General features: G+C 41.8%; 1 protein-coding gene across 7 annotated transcripts in view; it reads right to left on the bottom strand.

Annotated features, from left to right (window-relative positions):
• N4BP2 (NEDD4 binding protein 2) overlaps nucleotides 1-22096 on the bottom strand; it is an 85533-nt gene extending 63437 nt beyond the window's left edge. For 3 of the 7 annotated variants that reach the window (XM_082611496.1, XM_082611499.1, XM_082611498.1), the window contains exons 1-2: nucleotides 21566-22094; nucleotides 15815-15878 (exon numbers count right to left, since the gene is read on the bottom strand). In XM_082611496.1, the coding sequence (XP_082467622.1) occupies nucleotides 15815-15878; nucleotides 21566-22057 (556 nt within the window). In that variant the 5' untranslated portion in view covers nucleotides 22058-22094. Of the gene's footprint in view, nucleotides 1-4421; nucleotides 4756-6586; nucleotides 6676-15814; nucleotides 15879-21565 lie in introns of those variants that run through there. The other 4 variants (XM_082611505.1, XM_082611497.1, XM_082611502.1 and 1 more) reach the window with 3 other exon arrangements.
• Between the last annotated feature and the right edge of the window lie 382 nt (nucleotides 22097-22478).

Genomic DNA, 22478 nt, shown 5'->3' with positions numbered 1-22478 from the left:
TCACTCATAATTTATGTATTACTACTTTTAATATTTTGTTTAGGAATTTTGTATCTATTTTCATGAGTGAAATAGGCTTATAATTTTGAAGAGTAGCCCCTGCTCGCTGCAACTAGAGAAAGCCCACGCGAGCAACGAAGATACAACACAGCCAAAAATAAAATTAATTAATTAATTTAAAAAATATATTTGAAAGTCAACTAATGCAATTCCTGATATTAACAAAATAAAGAAGAAAAGTCATATAATCAACTACAGTGTACCAGAGCTCATGGCCAGAGCATTAAGACTTGAAAAGGAAATAAAAGTTCTAAAGATTGGAAAGGAAGAAATAGAACCATCGTTATTCAGACACTAAAATTGAGTGCATATGAAATCCAAAAGAATTTACAGATTATCTGTTGGATTACCCAGATAATTTAGCAAGGTTGCCAGACTGTATATCTCTTTAACACCAACATTGAGAAAATGAAATTAAATCTAATGGTCTAGACCTATTAGCCGCAATTACTCAGCTGATAAATACCTCCTCCAAAGAACTTTTTAACATTATCTTCTTCTCAGGACAGTGCCACTCTCAGGATTTCCTCATCACTCAATTTGGAAACAGTGGAGCATTTCTAGGCTTACCCACTCCTTTGGTGATCTCTCCATGGCTTTAAACACTAACAAAATGCTAACTAATTTACATCTCCAATCTGCACCTCTTCCCTGACTCCATACCCACACCAAACTACCCACTGAACATCTCCACTTTGTGTATCCAATAGACATCTCAAACCAAGCGTGTCTAAGTGATCTTCTGATCCTCCACTGCAGACCCCTCCTAACTACAATCCTCTCAACTGCAGCAATAGCAGTTTCCAGTTGCTGAGGCCAAAAAAACTGAGTCATTTTTGCCTCCTCTTTCCCTCACACCTCATGTCTAATCATTCAGCAAATCTTGCCAGTTCTAAATTCAACGTATATTCAGATCATGTGGTAACTCTATGTTTAACCTTCTGAGGAAGTGCCAAACTGTTTCCCAAAGTGGCTGCACCATTTTCAATTTCTATCAGTATTGTATGTGGATTCCCATTTCTCTACAATCTCACCAACACCTGTTATTGTCCCTCTTTTTGATTATGGCCATCCTAATAGTATCTCATTGTGGCTTTAACTTGCATTTCCCTAATAACTAACGTTGACCATCACTTATGTGCTTATTGGCATTCGTATATCTTCTCTGAAGAAATGTCTATTCAGATCCTTTGCCCATTTTTAAATTTAAGGGTTACTTGTCTATATTACTGAGCTTTAAGAGTTCCTTATATTTCTGGATACAAGTCCTTTATCAAATATAAAATACTTTCTCCCATTCTATGGGTTGTCTTTTTCACTTTCTTGATGGTGTCCTTCGAAGCATATTTTTTATCTTTATGAATTTTTTTTTGTCATTTACACTTTTGGTGTCCTAAGAAACCATTGCCTAAACCAAGGTCACAGAGATATGTGCCATGCTTTCTTCTAAGAATTTTGTAGTTTTAGCTCTTACATTTAGGTCTTCAATCCATTTTGAGTTAATTTTTGTATATGGTGTAAGACAGGGGTCCAAGTTAATTCTTTTGCATGTGGATATCCAGTTGTCCCATCACCACTGGTTGAAAATACTATTCTTTCCCCACTGAATGGTCTTGGTACCCTTGCTGAAAATCAACTGACCATGAGAATAAGAGTTTACTGCTTGACTCTCAGTTCTATTTCATTCATCTATATGTCTATTCTTATGCCAGTATCACACTGTCCTGATTATTGTGCTTTGCAGTAAGTCTTAAAATTAGGAAATGTGAGTCTTCCAACTTTGTTCTCCTTTTCCAAGACTGTTTTGCAATTCCGGGCCCCTTGCATTTCCCATGTGAAATTTAGAGTCAGCTCGTCAATTTCTGCAACATCAGACAGTACACTGACAGGGAGTGCACTGAATCAGTAGATCATAAGTCAAATCAGGTCACTTCTTTGCTTTAAAACCTCCAATAGCTCTGCATCTCATGCAGAGTAAAAGCCCAGGTTTCTTAAAATGGCCTAGTTACAATCCTAAACAGTCTGGTTCCCTAATAACTCTCTCAAGTCATTTCTTGCTACTCTCCTTCTTGCTCTTTCTTAAACTCACCCAGTATTCTCCTGCTTTACTGCCCTTACACTTGATTCATAGCCAGAAATGTACTCTTCCCCACCCCCGAGATATGTATCTGACTTGCTTTTTACAAGACTTTACTCATGGCACCTTTGTAGTGAGGCTTTCCCTAACCACCCAGTGTAAAATCGTGCACACACACAGTTCTCTCCATCTCCCTTTCATTATTTTTTGCTTCAAAGCAGTTATCACTCTATAATTTAGATGTTTATTTTGTTTAATGCCTGTATACGACACTAAAAGTAAGCTCTTTGAAAAAAAATGTTTTTGTCAATTCTGTTCACTCCTGCATTGCCATCACTAAACTATAGTAAATATCAAAATTAAATACCAATACTAAAACAATGTCTAATACATAGTAAGCACTCAATAAATTTCTGATGAATAAAGGATTAAGGCAGGGAAAAAGAACCAAGAACAAGAAAGCAACAGAATTCTAAGGTACAGAATTCTAAGAAGAAACAGAAATAATAAACATTAAAAAGTTTAACCCAGGGCCTCCCTGGTGGCGCAGTGGTTGAGAGTCCGCCTGCCGATGCAGGGGATGCGGGTTCGTGCCCCGGTCTGGGGGGATCCCATGTGCCGCGGAGCGGCTGGGCCCGTGAGCCATGGCTGCTGGGCCTGTGCGTCCGGAGCCTGTGCTCCGCAACGGGAGAGGCCACAACAAGTGAGAGGCCCGCGTACAGCAAAAAAAAAAAAAAAAAAAAAAAAAAAAAAAGTTTAACCCATTAATAAAACTAAATTAAAAGAGATAATATAGGATTAAAACATTTTTATATTGCCTATTAAATCAAACATAGCTTTTAAAAATGACAATAGCCAGTGTTAGCAAGGCTAGAGTAAAATAAAAATTCTTATACATTGTGATGAGTGTAAACTGGTATAACCTTTCTAAAAAGCAAAATGGCACTATGTATCAAGAAATTTTAGCTTACTTATATTTTTTGACCCATTTTTTAGATTCTACTTCTAGGAACTCATCATAAAAAATAATCACAGGGCTTCCCTGGTGGCGCAGTGGTTGAGAGTCTGCCTGCCGATGCAGGGGACACGGGTTCGTGCCCAGGTCTGGAAGGACCCCACATGCCGTGAAGCGGCCGGGCCCGTGAGCCATGGCTACTGAGCCTGCGCATCTGGAGCCTGTGCTCCGCAACGGGAGAGGCCACAACAGTGAGAGGCCCGCGTACCGCAAAAAAACAAAAATAATAATAATAATCACAGATTTACATAAATATTTATATAGAGATGTTCAAAATACCGTAACTTTTTACAAAGAAAAATGGAAAACAACTAAATATTTGGTGAGAAAGAAATGATAAAAAACTATCTGATGATGGTAAGTACAATGTATTAAATACTTAACATATGCCAGCTAGAATGTTAAGATCATGATTTTACTTAATTCTTAAAACAGTAATTAATATTATGCCTATTTCACAAGTAAGAAAACTAAGGACTAGAAAAAGTAAGTTATCAGGCTTAAGGCTCTTAAGTAGCAAAACTGGGATCTGAACCCAGGTTTGCTAGACTCTACTAGATACAATATCCCTGTAGATTCATAAGATGGAACTTTATACAGCCATTAAAGACTATATTTTGGATAATATATATATATATATTTTTGCGGTACCGGGCCGCTCACTGTCGCGGCCTCTCCCATTGCGGAGCACAGGCTCCGGACGTGCAGGCTCAGTGGCCATGGCTCACTGGCCCAGCCGCTCCGCGGCATGTGGGATTTTCCAGGACCGGGACACGAACCCGTGTCCCCTGAATCGGCAGGCGGACTCTCAACCACTGTGCCACCAGGGAAGCCCCTATTTTGGATAATATTAACTAGAGTTTTTTTAAAAAACTATGTTAAAAAAGAAAGCAAGACACAAAACTGAATATAATTTATACAGACACCTAAATGGGACTGGACTACATTAGATTGGAAAGGAAATCCTGGATAATGGTAACTTTATTTTTAACTACTACTTTTTTTAATCTACCTTTTACAAACTACTTTTTGCATTTTCCAAATAATCTATAATATATACATTCTTTCATCATCACGGGAAAAAACAACCACTAATATCAATTAAAGCTGAATCCTGGACTTCCCTATACACTTCCTCCAGCTTGCAAACTATATATCCTTCCACCCCTTTTTTTATTGTGTCTACCTATATGGAAAAGGATCTAAACATATAGGCAGTTTAAGTATCCAACCAGTATAGGGAAGAAACTCTTAAGTATAAAAACATACATAGCTGGGCTTCCCTGGTGGCGCAGTGGTTGAGAGTCTGCTGCCCCGGTCCGGGAAGATCCCACATGCCGCGGAGCGGCTGGGCCCGTGAGCCATGGCCACTGAGCCTGCGCGTCCGGAGCCTGTGCTCTGTAAGGGGACAGGCCACAACAGTGAGAGGCCCGCGTACTGCCAAAAAAAAACATACATAGCTGACACTACCTCCCAATCGCTCTGTAGATCCAGTTTACTTCAATCCTATTTATTCACTAAGTAATGTTCACATTTAACTTTTATCACCTGATTTTATATATCTTCATTTTTCCATAAAGAAGGCCTCATTAATACACTAGTTTAAACAAGCTTGTGCAGCTTCTTCATATACATACCTGACCTAAATATTCTAAAAGGATATGGGAAATTAGGATGTGTAAGAAGGTTTGATATATTATGGAGAAATATGAAAGGGCTGGTTCTCAAATGAAGAACCTAAAAACAAATAATATAAATTGTTATTAATAGCGATACCATGAATATATATATAAATTTCATATACACATTTTCCAAGCTCTTCTACCTCTATTATTCAGTTTTAACCTGAGAGAAGCTAACCAATACATACTTGCTCACAGATTATCATTAAAATATTTCAGCATGATAGGCAGAGGTCTTATTAACTCTAGTTCCTTTTTTTTTTTTAACAGATAACGATATATGTTCTTTTAACCATTAAAAAAAAATTCAGGGTGAACATGAAGTCTATAAATAGTAGTAGAAGTGAACATGAACTCTAACAGTGGTATGGTAATGGTCAGTACTGCCATTAAAGTGGATATACCAATAAACACCACTTCAGGAAAAAACTTTCCTACTAAAAACTACATCATCAACACAGTCCTAACACTTAAAAAATTTCCTGTATCATTTTATGAATAAATCTGTTACATGTATATATTTTAAAGGCTAGTAATTTTAAAGAACTTACCTTTATGGAAAAATAACCAGAAATAAATTTCTATAACAGTCAAGAAAGATATTCCATTTAATACTCAGTATCAACCATCTAGAAATAACAGGCCTAAGAAAACTGATACTAACAATCAAATATACCAATAGTATTTTAGCTCTTTAAAACCACCATAAAAGGAACGAAAACAAAAATCATCTCTCTATAAGGAACATACAGGAAAGTTAGAAGACTCAAACATGGCACAATCCCAGACAAGATCAGAAAACATCTCTCTCAGAAACAATTGCTACCAAGAACCAATACCATCAATCTTTACTGGGGATTAAGTTACCCTACAAGATGATTTTAAGCCTACTGCTTGATAAGCTGAAGGTAGATACTAAATCTCACCAAAGGGTGTGTCACTAAAAAAGACAGTATTTATAGAAAATGTAACCAAATTAAGGTAACGAATAATCTTAAAATGCATCCATCTGTCATAAGAACTATTATAAGTAATAACTGGACATACTAACTATTGATAAAGAATGGTTAAATAAATTATGGCAAAAAAAAAAAATCATGCTTTGGAATACTATGCAGCTATGAAAAAGTTGAAGGTATAATGTAGAAACCACAAAGATCTCTGAGACATATTCTTAAGGGGAAAAGCCAGTTGCTGAACCATATACAGCTTTGGGCCAAAGAATGGCAGGAAAGAGTATTTCTCTACAATTCTTCAACACTTTCTATATTCCTTCATTACTTACTACCAGTACTAATCTTCCTTAGATATTTTAGATTCTCACATTGTTGGTTTTACTGACATATTTTCATCTGTATGTGTTTATTTCCCCAATTAGCCATGTTCCTTGAGAACACAGATTATGATACATACTACTCCAATTTGGCATTTAGTCATAGTCCCATACATAAAATAGGTGCACAAAAAATATCTGTGGATGGCTAAAATATGTAAAATATGAAGGAGTGAGAAGTGGTATTTTAGAAGCAAAGACACCAAAACACACATTAAATGGGAAAACCACAATACAGTTCTTTAGACTTCTTGGGTCAGCATGTTTTATGCAACCACAAGCTCTTTGAGAAATTCTAGTAACAAAATATGTGATTACATTTTCCTTCTTATGAGAGATTTCTTTAATCACTCATATGTAAATAAAAGCTTGAAAACCTATGTGTAAAATATACTCACTCTAGACTTCAATAAACTTACCATCTGTCTATCACTGATGCTATCAATGTGCTTATTAAGGCCACAGCTGACACATGCAAACTCTACAGCTCTTCCTGTTATCCAACATAATGTCTTCTTACTATTAAAAAAAATGTAAATGATGATATATTATATACATATGTAACAAAAGCAAATTTATATCAAACAGTAATCCCAAATGAAATCAAAGTCCAAAATATATACAATATTTATAATATAGATATATATCATATTCCAAAGAGAAAACCACAAAGTAAAGAAAAAAGACCAACTTCATCCACAGCCATTAGAGGTGACTATTACACTCTGGAAATGGTTATATAAAGGGAAAGACCTAAGCATTTATTCTGCCTTTTAAGTAGAACATTATTTCAAGGCAACAAAATAGCGCTAATTGATGAGGGAAACCTTCTTTATTGAAGACAACTATGTAATAGGATCTAAAACTAATTACCATATTGTAAACCATAATTAAATAGCTGATGAAGAATCACCAACAATCATCAATGAAGGCTAAAATCATTAGGTGAAAGGTTGATAGAGACATACCTGGTGCCAAAGTACCATGCCACAGATTATTTGCAAGATATAAAAAGACAAACATAATTTTACAATAAAACGATCTGGTTGTCATCACCTTGGCCTGGTGATCAAACACAGCATCCACATGGTGGGACAACTAAACATTACATGCCTGTAAGTGAAACAATATGAGTACACAGCACTGCTAAATGAACTACTCTTCCAAAAATGTTTAACCTGAATCTGAAACACCTTTAAATCTCACTCCCAGTTTATATGAAATATAGGGGATAGAGGAAAAAGTTATACTGACCATGAAGAAACGATCAGCAATACAAAATGTCAGACATTCTCAACAGAGCCAACAAATCTATATTATGGGGAGGAGGAGGGAGGGTGGTAAAGGGGATGGGTAGGTTAGAGACAGTTCTATAATTAAAAAAGACTCAAGAGACAGCCAGATACAATGGGTAGCTCTTGACTAGATTTTCTTATTTTTTTTAAAGGCAATAAAAGATGTCTTTGGAACAATTAGAGAAATCTGAATATGGTACAAGTATTACATATTAGGGAATTATTGATAATTTTGCTAGGAATGATAATGGTTTTGTGGTTATATAGAATATCCTTTTTCTGGAAGATATGTCAAAGATAATACATCTTATGAATTTTTAAAAGAGTAAATTTCAAGCTAAATCCTTAAATGAAATTATCAAAGTTCAAAATACATATAACATTTATAACACAAATGTATAGTACACAAAAAGAAAAAAACCCTCATTTGTCACCATTTACTTTTAAAATGCTCAGGAAATTTATATATACATAGAAATATACACATATATAAAGCAAATGTAGCAAAATATTAGTAATCATTAAATCTAGGAGGTGGGTTTACATGAGTTCAATGTACTATTCTACTTTTCTATATATATGTCTATGTATTTTGCTAATAAAAGTTTTTAATATGTACCATGCTTCAAGTAAACTGGTTTGTTTACCTCTACAAAGTAAAAAATCCTTTTTAAATTCAAATACCAACCCTTAATTTGAAACTCTGAATTCAAATATACCAAGTTTTAATAAAAGCAGGGCACACTCCATATTTTAAAGGTTGTATCGGGTTACATATGTGTTCTAAGAAAAAGAAAAATTCAATCATGTGGTAAGGGAAGGAAGAAAATCAAAGAAAAATTTTTAAAGGATAAAAATTAAGAGAAGAGGGCTTCCCTGGTGGCACAGTGGTTGAGAATCTGCCTGCCAATGCAGGGGACATGGGTTCGAGCCCTGGTCTGGGAAGATCCCACATGCCGCAGAGCAACTGGGCCTGTGAGCCACAACTACTGAGCCTGCGCACGTCTGGAGCTTGTGCTCTGCAACAAGAGAGGCCGCAACAGTGAAAGGCCCACGTACCGCAATGAAGAGTGGCCCCCGCTCACCGCAACTAGAGAAAGCCCACGCACAGAAATAAAGACCCAACACAGCCAAAAATAAAATAAAATAAATAATAAATAAATAAAAATTTAAAAAAAAATTAAGAGAACCCCAAATAGCCAAAGCAACCTTGAGGGAAAAAAAAAAAAAGTTAAAGTTATTGTGGGGACTTTCCTGGTGGTGCAGTGGTTAAGAATCTGCCTGCCAATGCAGCGGACATGGGTTCAGTCCCTGGTCCGGGAAGATCCCACATGCTGTGGAGCAACTAAGCCCGTCCGCCACAACTACTGAGCCTGCACTCTAGAGCCACAAGCCACAACTACTGAGCCCATGCTCTGCAACAACAGAAGCCACCGCAATGAGAAGCCTGCGCACTGCAACCAAGAGTAGCCCCCACTCGCCGCAACTAGAGAAAGCCCACGCGCAGCAACGAAGACCCAATGCAGCCAAATAAATAAATAAATAAAGTTATTGTGTACTGTTGGTGGGAATGTAAAACGGTGCAGCTACTATGAAAAATGATATGGAGGTTCTTCAGAAAAGTAAAAATAGAATATGATCCAGCAATCCCACTTTTGTGCATACATCCAAAAGAATTGAAAACAGGATCTCCAAGAGAGATTTGCACACCCATGTTCACTGCAGCATTATTCACAATAGTCAAGAGGTAGAAGCAAATTAAAAGTCCATGCAATCTCACACTTGGGGGACAGAGCCAACTTGGGCCCAGCACTGTACTCAAAGGGGTAAGGGCAGCCATTGCTAGTGCTCATGGAGATGTTGGATAGGGAGCTGTCTTGAGCTCTGACTGGCATACCAGAACTGTCCCAGCATGTGTCCCAGCCTGGACCAGGCACACGACCCAGCTCCTCTTGCTTCAATGCTGCTCCCCATTGCCAGGCATGGGGAGAGTGCACACTTAGAGAGAACAGACCAGCTAGGACCTGACCCTCAGGATTTCTAACTCCAACACTTGGGACCTGACAATGCCCATAATAGGGCGGTGATGGCCACTGAACATGGGAGAAGCCCCAGTTCACACCTGTCTCTGGCTCTAGCCTCTCAGTCTCTAGTCCCACCTCACACCAAGGTGATAGCTTCCAGCACACCCTGGGAAGATGTGACCCATACTCACATGCAGAGGACACCCCTTCAAGATTGGGATACGTATCCTAAATTCATAGAGACAGAGTGAGTTAAACAAAATGAGACGACAAAGGGACTTCTTTCAAATGAAAAAATAAGAAAAAAAAAACCCTGGGGAAAAAGAAAACAGCCAATGAAACAGATAAATAATTTACCAGATAAAAAGTTCAATGCATTAGTAATAAGAATGCTAACTGAACTTGGAAAAAATTGAGATGAACACAGTGAGAATTTTAACAAGAAACAAGAAAATATAAAAAAGAACCAGTAAGAGCTGAAAGATACAATAATTGAAATGAAATACACACAAGGAGTTGACAGCAGACTAGCTGATACAGAAGAACATAAAAGTAATTAAAAAAAAAAAAGTTCGTGCAACCTAAATGTTCATCAATAGAAAACTGGATTAAGAAAAGTGGGAAGGACTTCCTTGGTGGTCCAGTGGTTAAGAATCTTCCTTCCAATGCAGGGAATGAGGGTTCAATCCCTGGGCAGGGAACTAAGATCCCACATGTCGCAGGGCAACTAAGTCTGCACACCACAACTACTGAGCCCTTGCACTTTGGAGCCCGTGCGCCACAACTAGAGAGAAGCCTGCACACCACAACTAAGACCCAATGCAGCCAAATAAATAAAAAGAAAGAAAATGTGGGATACACACACACACACATATACATAATGAAATATTATGCAGCCTCTAAAAAGAAGGAAATCCTGTCATATGCTCTAACATAGATGAACCCTGAGGACATTATGCTAAGTGAAATATGCCAGTCACCAAAAGACAAATAGTGTATGATTCTACTTATATGAGGTTTCTAAAGTAGTCAAGTTCCATACAGATGGCCTACAGAACATCATTAATAATCAGAGAAATGCAAATTAAAACCACATGAGTGGGGCTTCCCTGGTGGCGCAGTGGTTGAGAATCTGCCTGCTAATGCAGGGGACAAGGGTTTGAGCCCTGGTCTGGGAGGATCTCACATGCCGTGGAGCAACTAGGCCCGTGAGCCACAACTACTGAGCCTGCGCGTCCAGAGCCTGTGCTCCGCAACGGGAGAGGCCACAAAGAGAGGCCCGCGTACCTAAAAAAAAAAAAAAAAAAAAAAACACCACATGAGGGACTTCCCTGACAGTCCAGTGGTTAAGACTTCGCCTTCCAATGCAGGGTGGGTGCGGGTTTGATTGGTCAGGGAGCTAAGGTCTCACATGCCTCGCTCCCAAAAAACCAAAACATAAAGCAGAAGCAATATTGTAACAAATTTGATAAAGACTTAAAAAAAAAAAAAGATGTCACCTCACACCTGTCAGAATGGCTATCATCAAAAAAAAACACAGGGGCTTCCCTGGTGGTGCAGTGGTTGAGAGTCCGCCTGCTGATGCAGGGGACACGGGTTCGCGCCCCGGTCTGGGAGGATCCCACATGCCGGGGAGCGGCTGGGCCCGTGAGCCATGGCCACTGAGCCTGCGCGTCTGGAGCCTGTGCTCCGCAAGGGGAGAGGCCACAGCAGTGAGAGGCCCGCGTACTGCAAAAAAAACCAAAAAACCAAAAAACAAAAAAACACAGGGGCTTCCCTGGTGGTGCAGTGGTTAATAATCTGCCTTCCAATGCAGGGGACATGGGTTCGAGCCCTGGTCCGGGAAGATCCCACATGCTGCGGAGCAGCTGAGCCCACGTGCCACAACTACTGAGCCTGCGCTCTAGAGCCTACAAGCTATAACTACTGAGCCTGTGCACCACAACTACTGAAGCCCACATGCCTAGAGCCTGTGCTCTGCAACTGCAACGAGAAGCCCACGCTCTGCAACAAAGAGTAGCCCCTGCTTGCCTCAACTAGAGAAAGCCCATGTGCAGCAACGAAGACCCAACATAGCCAAAAATAAATAAATTAAATAAATAATTTTTTTTAATTAAAAAAAAAAAAGAACACAAATAACAAATGTTGGTGAGTATGTGGAAAAAAGGGAACCCTCGCAAATGTAAATTGGTGCAGCCACTGTGGAAAACAGTATGGAGGTTTCTCAAAAAACTAAAATTAGAACTACCATATGACCCAGCAATTCTACTCCTCGGTATATGTGAGAAAAAATGAAAACACTTATTGGAAAAGATAGATGCACCCCAGTGGTCACAGCAGCACTATTTACAATTGCCAAGATATGGAAGTAACCTAAGTGTCCATCAACAGATGAATAGGTAAAGAAGATATACACAATGGAACACTACTCATCCATAAAAAAGAATGAAATTTTGCCATTTGCAACAACATGGATAAACTTGGAGGATATTATGCTAAGGGAAATAAGTCAGAGAAAGACAAGTACTGTATGATACCACTTATATGTGAAATCTAAAAAATAAAACAAACTAATGAATATAACAAAAAGAAACAGATTCACAGATATAGAAAACAAATCTGTGGTTACCAGTGGGGAGAGGGAAGGGGGTGAGGGGCAAGATAGGTGTAGGGAGTTAAGAGGTACAAACTACTATGTATAATATAAGCTACGAGCCATATGCTAACACATATATATGGAATCTAAAAAAAAAAAAGAGGTCAGAAGAACGTAGGGGCAAGACGGGAATAAAGATGCAGACCTACTAGAGAATGGACTTGAGGATATGGGGAGGAGGAAGGGTAAGCTTGGACGAAGTGAGAGAGTGGCATGGACATATATACACTACCAAACGTAAAACAGATAGCTAGTGGGAAGCAGCCGCATAGCACAGGGAGATCAGCTCAGTGCTTTGTGACCACCTAGAGGGGTGGGATAGGGAGGGTGGGAGTGAGGGAGACGCAAGAGGGAGGAGATATGGGGACATATGTACATGTATAACTGATTCACTTTGTTATAAAGCAGAAACTGACACACCATTGTAAAGCAGTTATACTCCAATAAAGATGTTTAAATATATGTGTATATATATATAAGCTACAAGGATATATTGTGCAACACAGGGACTATAGCCAATATTTTATAATAACTATAAATGGAGTATAACCTTTAAAAATGGTCAATCACTATGTTGTACACCTGAAACATATAATATTGTCCATTAACTATACCTCAATAAACAAATATAGTAGTCAAACTCTTACAAAGTAGGATGACAGATGCCAGGGGCTAGAGGTGAGGTGGGGAAGGGGGGGTTGTTCAATGGGTACAGAGTTTCAGTTCTGCAAGATGAAAAAGTTCTACAGACCTGTTGTATTAACCATGTATATACAGTAAGTCCCCTCCATACAAACCTCCAAGTTGTGAACTTCCAAAGATACAAACATGTGCTCGCATGTCCAATCAAGTAAGGCGTGAGTAAAACTGCAGCTTGCCCTCCATCTCCTATTGCTGACGATCCTTCAGCTGTACCATCTCCCACCTCCTCTCCCTCCTCCAGTCAGTAACCCTTCTTGCCTGTTCACTCGATGCCAGCCCCTGTATGCCAGCTGTTGTACAGTACTACTGTACTTTTCAAGGTACTGTACTGTAAGATTAAAAATGTTTACTTTTTGTTTTTTTATGTATTATTTGTGTGAAAAGTATTATAAATCTATTATATTACAGTACTATACAGCCGATTGTTAGTTGGGTACCCAGGCTAACTTTTTTTTTTTTTTTTTTTTTTTTGCTGTACGCGGGCCTCTCACTGTTGTGGCCTCTCCCGTTGCGGAGCACAGGCTCCGGACGCACAGGCTCAGCGGCCATGGCTCACGGGCCCAGCCGCTCCGCGGCATGTGGGATCTTCCCAGACCGGGGCACGAACCCGTATCCCCTGCATCGGCAGGCGGACTCTCAACCACTGCGCCACCAGGGAGGCCCCCAGGCTAACTTTGCTGGACTTATGAACACGTTCTCAGAATGGAACTTGTTCATATGTAGGGGACTTACTGTATTATTAACACTACTATACTGTTCACTTAAAAATAGTTAAGATGATACATTTTGTTATATGTTTATTACAATTTTAAAAAATCTATAAGGGGTTTAACTACAAAGAAAAACAAATGTAAGAGAAGGGAAAGAAAATGTTCACTCAAGAGAGGTTAAGTCAGAAATAGAACAGTAAAGAAAATCACAAATAGAAATCCCAAGAAGTATAAATTTAATTACAACTACACCATCATTTATCAACTCTAGGTCTCCTGATAAAATAGATTTACTGAATCTTTATAGCTCCAGAAACTATACGCAGAATAATCTACTAGGTGTTCTGTACACCCCAATATGACTGATTGTACATAAACCATATCCATGCCCTATTCAACCACTTCTTTCCTACCAACTACTACCCTCCAAAAAGCCTCCATCATCTTCTCCCTATATTTAAAAATTCTAATTCTAAAAAGTTCAAATTCCTGTAGTGGAAAAACTGTTTGAAATTTGGTTTCTCAATACACCCTGAATTGATAACAATGAAGCGTATTCTTAACTCACACTATCCAAACTCACAGTATTTCCTAGATAGTTTCAGTTCCTTAAAATAAAAGTAGTTTACAATTTATTGTTTCAACTTCCCACTTTCTGTTGACTTCTTGATCCAATGCAATCTGCCGCCTACATCTACTGGTTTTTCTCTGGCTGCCCCTTCTCAGTCTCCTTCATTGATTGCTTTTCTCATGCTCACTCTTTCAGTGTCATCTCATGCTCACTCTTTCAGTGTCATTGTTACCCTGGGTTCTGTTCCCAACCTTCTGCTCCACCACCTTTTTCTAGGCCCATCCAAATCCATGGCTTCAGTACCTATGACTCCAGCCAAGAATTCTCTCCCAAACTCCAATATAGTTAACTGCCTTGAGATAGGAGATAGATGGGCCCCTGGGCTAGACAGCTGGTGTTTGTCAAGTGGAGTAAAATTGAAGCTTTGTTTTCCCTAGACACTCCAAGGACAAAGTTAGTGGCAAGAGCTGAGTTTGCTGAAGTAAAAAGATAAGATGACCACTCCTGAGGTCTACAAAAACTTCCCTGTCTGCACATACACAGGAAAGCTCCTTGAGGGGTCAAAAAGGGAGGGGGCGCCACCCCATAATAAGTGTGGACATACCCCCAACAGCCCTCTGCGGTGGAATCCATCTTAGCAAAAAGTTGCGCACCCATGCTGGGGAGAGTCCTAGGACAGGTCAGATATGAAAAAAGAAACAAGATTACTGGCCTAAAGTAAACAAAGACCCGGAAGGACTGTCCTATATAAGTGATTTAAATCACCTCTTTACTGCGCTCCTCCTCATTAAAGAAGAGACTCATACCCTTTCTCTCCAGGTGTGTATTTCTGCCTTGCTTCAGGCTTAAATAAACAAACTGTTTCTCTGTGTGCTCTCCCACTTGTTGTGTTGTGTCTCTAATAATAAAATTTGTACCTGTTTTTACAGTTTTTGCCTCCTTGAAACATTCCTGCTTTCAAACCGGGGCAAGAGCCAGGGCCACTTTGCTTCTAGCCTCTAGCCCCTGGTGGTCTAGCAGCTAGGATTCCTGGTTTTCATCCAGGCTACCCAGATTCAATTCCTGGGCAGAGAACTAAGATCTCTCTTCAGGACCGCTCACTGCTGTCTCTCCGAGATCTGCCTGACAGACATATTCACGTGTATATTACACAGGCACTTCAAGCCTGAGAGTTCCAGCTTAAAATGCTTCAATGACCCCACTGCTTTCAAGATCAAGTTCCAACTCCTTGGTAAACCATTCAAGGACTTCTATGATTTGGCCCTTTACCTACCCCTACCGTCCTCTTCCTCTACTCCTCCCCAGGTACTCTCTACCCCTCCTGTATCTAATTATTTGTTTCCCAAATAATTAGATAGATGGGCCCCTGGCCCATCTCATATCTCTGTGCCTCACACATATTCTACCCCAAAAGTCCCTCTACCCCATCCCACCCAACCCATATTTCTTGCCTCAATTAACTTTCTTTCAGGAAAGTTTTCCACTATCCCAAAGTCTGATTTACACAGAGCTGCCACTGCATCCTAGATACACCTCTACCTTAGCACCTTTGTATTTATTTGTTTAGACTACTAGTCTATAAGCATCTCACAATGTGTTTCTATTTAGCAAACAAAACCTTAACAAATATTTGTTATATGCCAGCACAAACCAAAAAGCCAATTTAGTTCTTTAAAATACTGGACTTACCATTTCGGTACCTGGAATACTCAGGTCCATAACCCAGGGCATCTCTTTCCCATGAATAAAATATCTAGGAAAATAAATTGAAAGTCAGAAGGGTGGTTAAGATTTAGAACGGATATTCTTTGTGTCTGCCCAGAACTCCTTCTCCTCCCCTACTCCACCAGGGGCCTGATTCCTGCTAATAGACCCCTGGCTATATAAGTAAGCACATCACATGATCTAGGCTGAACTAGGCATAGTACCTCATCCCCTCAGCTGCAGGAACTGGTTAAAGGACAGGCATGTGAGCAACTCTATCTAGATCCTCTGACATGAGTCTCTAAGTAGGTAAGCCTGTGTGCCAGGAACCAGGTCTCACTTTGTGAAGAAGCATTATCTGCAGTAGGAGAGATGGCGCCAGTGGTTAGGACTAGTGGTTAGAACTAGTGGTTAGGACTCGGCGCTTTCACTGCCAGGTCCCAGGTCAGGGAACTAAGATCACACGTGCTGCGGGGTGCAGCCAAAAAAAAAAAAAAAAAAAAAAAAATTATAGGAAGGATCTAACTATGGGCAAGTTCCCACCTTAGCTCCTTATGGTCATCTCTATCCATACACTTTCTGTTATATGGTTATTGAACCAGTAACTTTTCCATCCATAGGCCATTTCAAACTGTATCTCTGTTATTTGCAATCCAAAAAGTCCTAACTAATAACCTCTAACTAATATTCAGAGAAACTGAATAAGATGGAAATTATACGTAAAGGTATACTTCACTGAAACTGTAAAAGGACCTACTTAATATGCCTTTCCTACTTAGAAAACTTTCACCTATCAGATATAATGTCTTTCTCTTCCCTACTAGGTAAACCCCCAAATTGCTATTTAATTCCCTTTTAAATACACTCTATGCAAATCACATCTTTTTTTTTTTGCGGTGCGCGGGCTTCTCACTGTTTTGGCCTCTCCCCATTGCGGAGCACAGGCTCCGGACGCGCAGGCTCAGCGGCCATGGTTCACGGGCCCAGCCGCTCCGCGGCATGTGGGATCTTCCCGGACCGGGGCACGAACCCGTGTCCCCTGCATCGGCAGGCGGACTCTCAACCACTGCACCACCAGGGAAGCCCTTTTTTTTTTTTTTTTTGGCCATGCCACGCAGCATGCAGGATCTTCCCTGACCAGGGATCGAACCAGTGCCCCCTGCCGTGGAAGCATGGAGTTTTAACCACTGGACCACCAGGGAAGTCCTTCACATCATTTTTTAAGATAGTCAATTTACCTCTTTCTTTGTTACACCCTAACCAGTACATGGTGAGATAACAATAAGCAATTACAATGAGAATGTAGAATGCTAGGCAAACAAGTAGAGGGCTGGCTTCCCTAGAGAGGTCATCACCTCTATGGAGACCTGAAAGATAAGTATCAGCTAACAAAACCAAAGGGGAAGGAAGCAGGGAGCTAGGGAAGGCATTCCAGACAGAGGAAGGCTTCTGTACTCAGGCCTAGATTTAACAAATGTGGCATCTTGAGGGAGAAATCCAAGTAACTGTTTATGACTAGCAGCACATTGAGGGTAAAAGGAGAAAGTGACAGAGGATGAAGAAGTAAACATGCCAGATCATGATCCTGAAAGCCAAATTAAGAAGTTCAGGGGCTTCCCTGGTGGCACAGTGGTTAAGAATCCACCTGCCAATGCAGGGGACACGGGTTCGAGCCCTGGTCCGGGAAGATCCCACACGCTGTGGAGCAACTAAGCCCGTGCGCCACAACTACTGAGCCTGTGCTCTAGAGGCCGCGAGCCACAACTACTGAGCCCACGTGCCACAAGTACTGAAGCCCGCGCACCTAGAGCCCATGCTCCACGACAAGAGAAGCCACCGCCGCAGTGAGAAGCCCATGCACTGCAACAAAGAGTAGCCCCCTCTCGCTGCAACTAGAGAAAGCCTGTGCACAGCAACGAAGACCCAACGCAGCCAAAAATAAGTAAATAAATAAATTTTTTTAAAGTTCAGATTTTATCCTGAAGGCAATGAAAAGTCACACACACAAAAAATGTTTTAGGACTTGCCTGGCAGTCCAGTGGTTAGGACTCCCTGCTTCCACTGCAGGGGTGCAGGGAACTAAGATCCCACAGTCGCACGGTGTGGCAAAAAAAAAAAAAAAAAGTTTTTAGCAGGGGAGTTACAGGTTTAAATGCGTTAGACAGATTACTCTGGCTACAGTGGGAAAAGTGGATTGCAAGGCAAGACTGGAAGAAGGGATACCACTTAGGAGGCTATTGCGGCAATCCAGGTAAGAGATGATGCTAACCATGGAGTTGGATGTTAGCCTTGGGAATAGAGGAAAAGGCACAGGTTCAAGAGATATTAAGGAGAAAAAATTCAACAGGGCTCAGTGATCAATCAGAATACGAAGCGAAAAAGAGAGGAAAAGGAATAGCCCATGTTTCTGCCAAGTTATTATTAGCAGCGCCTACTATTTACTGAATTCTTAGCACACATGCATTATCTCATTTAATCTTCCCCTAGAAAGAAGACGTAGTCTGTTTCATACTTTTGGTTTGAGGCTGGGAGAGGGAAGGTTGATAATAACTACAGCTTGGGATATGCTCAGTCTGAGTTACCTGTGGGAGCATACAAATGAACATGTCATGAAGGTAGATGATATACGAGTCGGTTATCAGGAAAGAGCTTTGGGTTGGAGATTTAAGAATTATCAGCATACAGAGATAGTAACTGGGAAAAATATTTTTTAAAGTAAAATATCTCCTTTATTCATGCCAATATTTATTCAATACCTATACAACTATAGCTTTGGGACTAGTGTTAGAGAAAAAAATTGAGTAAAATTCAGTGAAACTCAGTTACTATAGGGAGGAGGTAGCTCAATATAGCAGTAAGTATGTAACGGTTCAGAGGTAATACAATGAGTACGTGATTATCTCTGCTCGGGGAAGGAAGGAAAGAAGACTTTACAACATGTATCACCTAAATCTTGAAGTAGGTTAGCACAGAGTTTAGGGGGAGGAGGACACGGAGAACAGTGAAGACACTACAGGTGGAAAAAACAAATTTAAAGACAAAAGAAAAAAATTTTTTAAAGATACCCTGCTTCAGAACAGAAGAATTAAGTATTATTCATGTCAGTCTCCAAAACTAATTCTTAAATTTAATAAATAGAGCAGATATATTAAAAAAAATTTTAAAGACACATAGGGGAAATTCATTCTACTAAATACTATATCATATTATGAAAGTAGCATTATACAATTAAATAGTATGGCTACAAAAATCCGATAAAAGATGGAAAGATTGTTATTAAAAGTCAAGAGTCCAGATATAATTCTTTTTTTTCTAATTTATTTATTTTATTTATTTATTTTTGGCTGTGTTGGGTCTTCGTTGCTGCACGCGGGCTTTCTCTAGTTGTGGCGAGAGGGGGCTACTCTTCGTTGCAGTGAGCGGGCTTCTCATTGCAGTGGCTTCTCTTGTGGAGCACCGGCTCTAGGCGCGCGGGCTTCAGTAGTTGCGGCGCACGGGCTCAGTAGTTGTGGCTCATGGGCTCTAGAGCACAGGCTCAGTAGTTGTGGCGCACTGGCTTAGTTGCTCTGCGGCATGTGGGATCTTCCCGGACCAGGGATCAAACCCATGTCCCCTGCATTGGCAGGTGGATACTCAACCACTGCGCCACCAGGGAAGCCCCAGATATAATTCTAATGACGTTTGGCTTACTCACAGACTGGCATGATAAATATATTAAAAAAAACCTTCAATCTCTTCTTTAATTCCTAATAAAACTACTACTAAAGGCATTTAATAATGTGATCTGCTAAGATTTAATGTTTGACCTGACAAACTAAGATTATTCCCAAGACTTAGAATGTGAGTTTGCATATAAAAAGCTGAATAGAAGGAAGGCAAAGATGGTAGCTCTCTTCTAACTGCTTTGCATATCAAAAGACATGCATAACCATTGATAATCAAGAAGAAAGGGGAGATTTTAAGAGAAGGAAACTCCTCAGATAGTATTAAAAACATGCATCTACACTGATAATATTTATTTTGCCTCTATTGTGTACAGATACTGTGCCTACTTTAATAAAGAAAAAAACATTCCATAACTTAAGCCTACTTTTTCTATATGAAGTCCAGTGCTCGGTCCTCTTTACTCTCCCCTTCAAAGCAACTAAAGTCAACAGGTGCACAAACTGACATTCGTAAGTACTAAATGCTGATTTGTCCTGAGTTTTGTTTGTTTTATACGTTAGTCTTTTTTCATGAACTAAAGTGTAGCATCCATGCAGAAAAGCAGCCACTTCTTTCCTATTCTTTTCACCATCTCCATCATGGCAGCCCCCCATCCTAGCACAGCCACTTGAATAATAAAGGCTCTGGCACAGGAACAAAAAATTGTTGATTTAATTTCTGACCTTTAACAACAGACAACGTAAGAAAATTAAACCACGCTTATTATCAAAACACAAACACATGATGTTTACATTTCTTAAGGCGTTTAAGGATTCTTTCATTGAAAACTGAAGGATTAAAGTTAAAATGAGTTAAAAAGAGAGCTGGGCGTTTGATAGAAAAACGGTGGGAATAAAAAAAAAATGAATGAAAAGCCTGCTGTTGAGATGAAAAGGTAACATTTTTTTTTAAGTGGGGGAAGAGAGGCAGCTGCAAATCAGTTTTTTCTGAGAAGCCAGGTTCATGTCCAGGATTTTCTTCTCTGAGCTCAACCAATCCCCACCTTTTCTGAGTTATCCAGTTTCCAGGCAAGCTGCGCTTCTTGATTGGCTTAAAGATGTCGAGTAGAAAAACCAACCAATCCTACCTTCAAGTCAGAACTGTGCTATGGAGACATTACAACCACTGCATGGCGAGAATGTGTACAAACCTGTCCGTGCCACAAATATCGGATCCTAGCTCTAAAGACTGTTGCCGAAAAGAAGATTCTTTAAAGCCAACAGTGAGCGCGATCCGGCGTTTACACTTTTTAAAAAATTACTCTAGCTCTCTTTCGGAGAGAAAAAAACAAAACCAAAAAACACCACGTTTTAACCAAGAGCTTAAGAAATAAACTGCCCCAGGTCGAGTGACTCACTCTATCTAAGACGGACTTCCACACGGACCCCTGTGAGAGGGTCCGGATCACGGTAGGGCTCAAGGAGGGACCCAACGAGGATCAAAGTTGCCGTGGGGGAGGGGGTGTGGACGACGATCCAAGCGGCACAGACACCGGGAACCGGGAATGCCTCCCCGCAGTATCCAAACTCGGAACGTGCGGAGAGGCTGTGTTTGGATTGGAAGTGAGTAAATAAACAGCTCTGCTAGGACTGCGTGCTCGGGAGGGTGGCCCGAAGTTCCAAGAAGGATCCGCCTGGGAAAAGCCGAAGACGCTCGGAGGGCCTCGAGGTCAAGTCCGGGCGGGAACTGACAGGGAAGCTACTGGGGGCGAGAGGGGTGTGTCAAGGGCCTGGAGGCCCGCCAGGGACTGGGGGGCCGGGAAAGCGGCCGCGGCTTCCGCCTTCGCCCGACCTCGGGCGGCGCGCCATGGCCCGCCTCTCACCGACGCCTCACTTCCCTTCCGTCCGGGCGACCGGGCCCGCGGGCCGGACTACCCGCGCCGGCCCCCACGTTCGGGGATTGGGGTTTCGGTGGCAGCGCCTCCCGCCGCTTACCTCAGGCCCTCCGCTCGGATTCGGGGACTCCGGGATTCCTTCCCTCCCGGACCCTCAGCCCAGTCCCGCCGCCCCGCCTCCCACCCGCCGCCTTTACCTGCTCCGGGAACGGGCGGAGGGCGTCGAGGCCGAGGCCGCGTCGTCGAGTGTGAGACGCAGCGCCGCGATTCCGCAGCCCTTTCGCGCCGCCGCCACTGCGCTCTCCGGCACGGCGCAGGGCTGGCGAGCAGCGGCGGCAGCGGGGGGGGCGACGCGCGGCGGGCGCCTGGCAGGGAGACACTGCCGCTCTCCGTCCGGCCGGGGAAGAGCAACCTCGCAGCAACCAGCCGCGAGAGGGCGGGTGGGCGGCCGAATGGGGAGGGGTCTCGGGGAGTACGGAATGGCTGCCACGTCGCCCAGGTGGATCGCTGCTCTCCGCCTCCCCCACCCACGCCGGCTCCTGACCACGACTTCTGGTTCGTCCCCGAGCTCCGCTGGGGCGCGTCGGCCCGCCCCGCAGGGCCGGCCCCGGTGACCCCTGCCCGCGGGCGCTCCCGCCTCTCCCGCTCCCCACTGAGAGCGGGTCCCGGCCTGGCCGGTCCTGCCGCATCTGAGCCGCCCCCCACCCCCGAAAAAAGCTCGCCCGAAAGCCTGACGTGTTTCCCCCTCTCCTTGTCGTGGGGTCACACGGAGAAACAAGCCCTTTTCAATGCGTCGGGTTTTCGGGGAAGGCGGGAGCCGTTTTGAGCTGGTGAACGTAGCAATAAGGGGCCCATAATTTCGGCCGAAACAAGCTGCGCGGTAACCGTGTTAGACACCGCCGTATATAAGCCTCTTCACTCTCTCCCAATCTTCAAAAGCAAAACAGAAACACGAGATCGTACTCGCTGGTTGAGGCGGGGGAGGAAATGGGAGCCGGGGCGGGCCCGCCAGCTCGCAAGTCCCAGCAGCAAGTTGGGAGAGACCGCGGGGCAAGCCAAGCGACCTCAGCTTAGCGTAACTGAGCTGTTGACTCGAGGCGCGTAAGGCCA

The sequence above is a fragment of the Mesoplodon mirus genome (assembly GCF_964341445.2).
Source record: "Mesoplodon mirus genome assembly, chromosome: 2".
Taxonomy (NCBI): Eukaryota; Metazoa; Chordata; class Mammalia; order Artiodactyla; family Ziphiidae; genus Mesoplodon; species Mesoplodon mirus.
This window is presented reverse-complemented; position numbering and strand designations above follow the sequence as displayed.